A 6,929-nucleotide genomic window follows, 5' to 3' on the forward strand; every position below is an offset into this window, starting at 1 on the left:
CGTTAAACACAATAGCTCATTATCCCCCCCCCCCCCACGTGTTGCAATGGGGGACAATTTTATTCTAGTGGTTCAGTGTAGGAATTTTTTATCGGGTTGAAATAAAGATACATTGTGGGAACTGAATCCATAGGCAAAGGTAAACAAAGATATGGTGTGATAGAGATTGTATATGTACAACTACGGAATTTGTTTCCTTAGAAACATGGAAGTGAGGATCGGTTTCAAAAGTAATAATGTTTTTTTTGCATGGTTCGAAAAAATATCGGTTGGACGGGGCAGCTATTCATTGGATGGGTGGAAAAGACGGAAGCGAAAGCAACAAATTCACTTTTAATAGTAGATAATATATCTGAAAATTTTGAAATATATATTATTTAATTGAAATTATTAATTTCATAATAAACATGTTTATGTGTGCTAAAAAGATCTGTTCAAGTATCAAAGGTAAAAAAATAATCATGAAAAGAAATGGTTATAAGTTTTCAAATTTTCCTATATGTGAAAAGAAATTATGTATGTGTTAAAATAAATTAGTTGTGTATTCCATAAATAGTCCATGTAGAAACAGTGCCCAAAATAATCAAATTATGTATTTATTTGAAGATTCTATTGTATAAGAAAATAAGTGTTCACATGTTGTAAAACAAGTTTTATTTAGTATAGTTTTTTAGAAAAAATATTTTCTAAAATAAATGTTAATATTTTATTAAAAGCTGGTCATGTTTTGGAAAAAACAATTGCATATACCAAAACATTTGTGAATATAAAATGTTCATGTTTTGTTTTGAAAATGTCCTTGTATGTGCCCATATATCTTACTACTAAAGAAAATTTCACACTTCTCTAAATAAATGTTTGCATGGCTCATTAAAATATTGCAATAAAAATAAATAAAATAAATAATAAAAGCATAGAAAATATAAAGACATAAATGATAAAAATAAATGAGAATAAAAATGTGCTATTGGTCCTATTGTCCATTCATCCACGTGAGCGCTCCCCTACAACAAAAGGAAAAATCAAGTGTTGACACATTTGTTCCTTTCATGAAAATGAAAAAGGAATTCGCGCGCGGAAGGGGGAGGAGAAAATGCCGAGGTCGGGGTCGGTCGGACACGCATCTCAGTCGGGGTCGGGACAAGTTGCGTTTTAAGGGTGGACATGCTACTGGGCAGGTCAATGATGGACATGCAACTGGGCCTCGCGTGCGAATGCGTGTCGATGATGAACATGTAACTAGGTCGAGCGAGTTGCATGCCGAGGATGGACATGTAATAGGGCCAGGTCAGGATAAGTTGCATGTCGACGATGGACATGCAACTGGGTCTCGTGTGTGAGTTGCATGTTGATGGGCATGTAACCAGATCAGAGTCAGCCAAGTTCCATGTCAGAGGTGGACATGCAATTGGGTCAGGGGTCAGGCAAGTTTCGTATCGAGGATGGACACAAATTGTGTATCAAAGGTGGACATGCAACTGAGTTAGGGTTGGACAAGTTGCGTATGTAGGATAGACATGAAATTAAATTCGAGACCGGTTAAATCTGTGTCGAAAATAGACATGCAACTAGACCAGACAAGTTTATGTGTCAAAAGTTACACGTACAGCTACAGTGCACAGAATTTGTAATATCCATGAGTTATATATAAAGCTGTTGAATCAGAAAAGAAGAAGAAAAAACTCCAGTTGACGGAATGGTTGAAGCCCCCATCACAAAAATGGCGTTGGAGAAAAAGTAATGGCACAAATAGAGAACTAACGAGTAGGCTTTCCCATCTCCTTTTTACTCTGTTCTCTTAATTTCTCAAGGCATCGACAATTCGTGCGTGGTCAGCTAAAAAGAAATACAAACGTGGCAAAGGCACAGCCGAGGTAAAACGATACGAGCACAAGCCGTCGCGGCAGCACAAAGAAAAAGCACGAATCTTGCCGTTATAAGTCGAACAATGATGAAATTAGATGAGATGTGAATTAGCAAAACTTTTGATTAAAACTATTTAAGAAAGATTCACAAAATCCCTACTTTAATACTAAAAGATATACATTATATAAGCATTTCTACAAACAGTATGGATGACTTACAGTGAAGTTGTGAATACATAGTCTTATTTTCACTGTTCTCTGGAAAAGAAATGTTGACATCTAGGTATTGGTCTATATTAGTGGACATATAGGGTCCGACATCGGCCATATTGGTCGAAATTTCGGTCTATATGGGATGATATGTGTAAAAATGATATTTACAGAATGATAGGTTATATCTATGTTGGTAGACCCCCAAACTGATATATCGGTTGCATCGGCTTCGATTTAGAAGCATGGAGGTAACCATGCCCATCTTTAACAACGAACGCCTTGTATCTGTATATGCAGGGGTACCTACAAACTAAGTGGCAAAAAAAGCAACCCTTATTTCAGCAGCCACCACTTGCAGGTTCAATTGAGCTTCGTAGGCCATTGCCCCTCAGCGCTGTGCAGTGCTCCTCCGCTTCCGGCTGCGAGCAGACAATAACTACTGCCATCCCATTCACGTGTGCCTCTTGCATGATATTAACAGCATTGTCGACGGTCATCCCAGGGATAACCTTCATCAGGACTTGGACAACGTACTCCCGCCTGTTTTCATTGTCATTGTGCAGGACAACGCGGAATGGAGGTGACATCTTCCGGGATTTCCTGCAAGTGAAAAAGGATGCGAGAATATCTTGGTGTTCTAAGATTTATAACCAATGCAAGTAAATGTGCCAAAAATTTCACCCAAAAAACGGGCAGATATCTTGAAATTAGTTTATCAGATCTCAAAGTTGAACCTGGTAATACTGAAGATCTGTTAATTTTATTAACCTATTTATGTTATTGCCTCATATTATGTTAGCTCAAGGTGTTGCTTATTCTCAGATCTTATGCATCACATTTTTCTGCCATTTTTTGTGATTTATTATACCTAGTAATATATTTTATAATCCAACGAATAAGATGGCAACTGATTGTTAATTATATCAATTTCACAACAATAAAGCAAAATCCAACAATCATATGATGTACCCCCTCCGTCACATAATATAAGATCGTTTTGCAAGCTAAAACAACATGCAAAATGATCTTATATTATCAGACGGAGGGAGTAAGATTAAACACATATTATTATTTTTCAAGCTATAATGCCTTGCAAAATAATACTTATTATTTTTGTTCAAGCATTAATGCCTTGCAAAATAAACCACAAGATAGTCCTCCTCATGCCTGATGGCCATTGCTGTTTCACGAAAAGTCAAGCTAGGCTCATTGATCTGTCATTGTTCCTTATGTCCTATACCACAAGACATTAAATGTGAATATTTCAACCCTGAAATTGAAATGTGCAGATTTTTCTTTAAAACGAGGCAATGCTTACATGCCTATATCTGGTACTAGAACGACGTGCCGACATCTGGCACTCAAACAGCACTCCTAAACGTACAACCCACCCCGCACAAGAAACTTCATAGTGACAGTTCTAACAGTAAACAGGCCGGGAAATATAGCATTCATGACAACATCTCTACAGTAAAGGCATTTCGAGTCTTCACTGGGACCACCATATGTGCATTGCAGATCATTAACTTCATGACAAGTTGACATAACTTGACAAGTACAGTTATATATTGATGAAAACAAGAATATATACTAGTTATAAAACAGTTAAGCTAGATAAACTAAAGACCCTTGCTGCTATGAATAAGTGTGGCTCATAGCTTTGCCTTGTGAAGAAATAAACTGACTTTGTGCTGTGGCAGTAATAACAATGACTAGGGAGTGGTTAAGTATTGGGCGTTTCAAGTGAAGCAGCTCACACCACTAGGATAAATAACATTCTTATTTGTTTGGCATCACCTGAAGTAGTAGATTGTAGTTTTCAGTTTCCATCAGTAGGTGGGAAATTACACTCAACTTGGCAGGGTTTAGAATCTATTTCTGAGATCTGAACCGATACTGTAAAAATAATCTATCAACTTTTTCCAAACAAAAGACATATCCAGTTCTTGGAATTTGCAGTTACAAAGGGAAAAAAAAAGATTTATGCAGAGGCCAAGGGGAAACCATCTTTTTCGAAAAAAGAAGGAAAAAGATTCACAATAAACAGAAATAGACTTACTTCTTATCGAATTCAGATTGACGGCCAGGAGAAACTTTCTCTGCTGGTCGATCAAGCACACCACCACCTTTGCCTGGTGCAGCTGCTGTGATTACAATGGGGGTGGCAACATTTGTCTGTAGAAAGAACATGTATTTCCTGGGAACATGGACAACCAAAATGAAAGATGAAAAAAAATCCTGCAAGGGAAAACACGGATAAAGACTGCATAACAAACAAATCTTTCACCAATGTATTTTTTTTCCATGAATGAATCTTCCATCTAAACTAAAAGTTCTTTAAGGGGTTTGTAACAGCTCTTGCTTACAGTTCAAGCTCAGCTTTGTCCTCACTTGTCATGACTAAAAACTAAAGGGGTTTCAACACCATACAGTTGAAAGGATGAAAGCCATTGTTTTGATTGCACAAGTCCTTGAACGAGAGTGGACGAGTACCAAAAATACAGTACATAAAAAAAGAAAAAGAAAACAAGGGGTCTGTTGAATTTCAAGTATTCAGTTTCACCAATAAGATACCGAGACTTGCTTCACATTTGGAATCACACAAAAAAGATACTTCATCGCGGAAAGAGGTCTAGAAGACTTGGGCAAACATTGACGTTTATTTGGCAAAGAGAAAATAGAGTGGACGTTATAAGAAATTAATCAATCAGTGGAATATTCAGGAGCAGCAATTTAATCATTCGAGTGTTTCTGTGATTTTTTTAATAACATTATAGTAGTCTTAGATTTTGTATTTTGATGAGCCTCAACTGAAGCAAGCTGCAGACAACAACAGCTACTGGAACAGAGTGAACCCTCTCTCCCTATTGACAATACAGCACCAGCAGTTCCTTATAATGAAATTGATGAATTATGGCCAAATCTCGCAGCGATTTTCAAGAAAAGTGATGCCGAAAATCGACAACGGCAGCGGTTACTCCCGGAAAAGCTTTCAAAGCTATCACTAAACTGGAATCAGGGAATCTAATCTATTCACCTGCTGCTCTACAACAGAAACCCCAATTACCAACCTTATCCGCCAAGTGTGAGGGTTGTACCTGCCGTTAAAAAAGAAAACATCCAGGAAGAAATAAAGAGGGGCGCGGTTGTACCTGCCGCAGCGCGGTTGTTGGGGGAGCGGTTCGTGGAGAGGGCGATAGAGGGCGGAGGGGAGGTCGGCAGGGGAGCATCCTGGCCGCATAGCGGAGGAGAGGCCGGCTACCGGAGGCCGGGGCGCAGGGGGGCGACGAGGTCGGGGGGCTCGCTGCTCGCTCGGGCGGGGGAAGCCGGGAGGGCGGCCGGCACAGCGGTGGAGGAGATAATGCAGGCGAAAGTGCGGTTCTTTTTTCTGTTGGAGGGAGGAGATAATGCAGGAGAATGATCGGTTGGTGTGAGCCTGTGAGGCTGTGAGGCAGTAGGAGCTTGCCAATGAGCCGGCCCAGCGCCAGGGGCCTTAAGCGCTCGTTTTACCACTAAAAAAAAATCCGTTTTACGTTGTTTTCTTTATTTTGTTCACTTTTGTTTATATTTCGAACAATTATAAATATATACTCCCTCCGTCCGGAAATACTTGTCATCAAAATGGATAAAAGGGGATGTATCTAGATGTATTTTAGTTTTAAATACATCTATTTTTATCAATTTTGATGACAAGTTTTTTCGGACGGAGGGAGTATATATATATATATATATATATATGTTTTAAAATCATTTTACATATTTTTTTAAAAAAAATACTAATCATGCATTTGAAAAATGTTAACCATCTACAAAGAATTGTTTCTAGTGAACACGAACAGTGTAAAACATGTATGAGGAAAGTAGATATCAAAACATAAATATGTAAAAATGTTAATAATATATTAAAAGACATCTATACACAAATGTTCCTGATGTATAAAAGAAAGTACAAGGTGTATGTGAATGTACAATGTCTATGAAATGCCTTAGACATCAAAAGATTAAATGAAAAATATTAATTAGGTATTTAAAAGATGTTAATCATGTATCAGAAAATGTTTCTAATATACACGAGAAATGTATAATGTATATTAAAAAGATAACATCAAAGCATAGTATTAAACAAAATTAATCGTGTATTTAGAAAAATATTAAACGTGTATAAAAAGTGTTCCTGGTGTATACAAATAATGTAGGGGGTGTACGTAAAAGTAGACATCAAAACTAATTATTTAGAAAGAATTTAATCATGTATTTAATTTTGTTAATTATTTGTATAAGAAATGTCTAGATGTATACGAAAAGTTTGCAATATGTATGAAAAAGAAAATAAACATCAGAACATATATTTGAAAAAAATCAGTGTATTTTAAAACTGTTAAATGTGTATTAAAAATGTACTGATGTATTAAAATAAATGTAGACTTGTGTTGAAAACACAGAAAGAAACAAGAAAACAAAAAAAGCCGGTGAAAGAAAAAGAGAACAACAAAACCAGAGAAACCGAGAAAGAAACACAAACGAAGTATAACAAAGGGGAAAACCCAAAGAAAACCGGTAACAAAACAATAGAAGAAAAACCTAAAGAAAAGGAAAAAGGAAAACATACAGCAAACATAACGAACAAAACAACGCACTACCGAGAAAACAGGCTACCACGCCGGCCCAATGGCAGGCCGCTTCAGGCAGCTAACATCTCGCTATAAGCGAGACATAGCTCCTGTGTACCTAGACAACCACCTTCGGCCCTTTTGTGTGTCTAGGCTGAACCCCCACACCCAATATATTACTGGTGGTGACTCTCTCGGCAATTTTGGCGTAGAGGAAAAAAGCTATCTACGAGGATATCTT

At 37.4% G+C, this 6,929-nt stretch overlaps 1 protein-coding gene across 1 annotated transcript; it reads right to left on the reverse strand.

Annotated features, from left to right (window-relative positions):
• Positions 1–2,007: 2,007 nt before the first annotated feature.
• Positions 2,008–5,477, reverse strand: LOC119352733 (ATP-dependent Clp protease adapter protein CLPS1, chloroplastic-like). Its single transcript, XM_037619316.1, has 3 exons — positions 5,231–5,477; positions 4,138–4,275; positions 2,008–2,678 (listed from the first exon to the last, which is right to left on the reverse strand). The coding sequence occupies exons 1-3, from the start codon at positions 5,317–5,319 to the stop codon at positions 2,417–2,419; spliced, it is 489 nt and encodes a 162-aa protein (XP_037475213.1). The 5' UTR covers positions 5,320–5,477; the 3' UTR covers positions 2,008–2,416.
• Positions 5,478–6,929: the final 1,452 nt, after the last annotated feature.

This window comes from Triticum dicoccoides, chromosome 2A (genome assembly GCF_002162155.2).
Source record: "Triticum dicoccoides isolate Atlit2015 ecotype Zavitan chromosome 2A, WEW_v2.0, whole genome shotgun sequence".
Lineage (NCBI taxonomy): Eukaryota > Viridiplantae > Streptophyta > Magnoliopsida > Poales > Poaceae > Triticum > Triticum dicoccoides.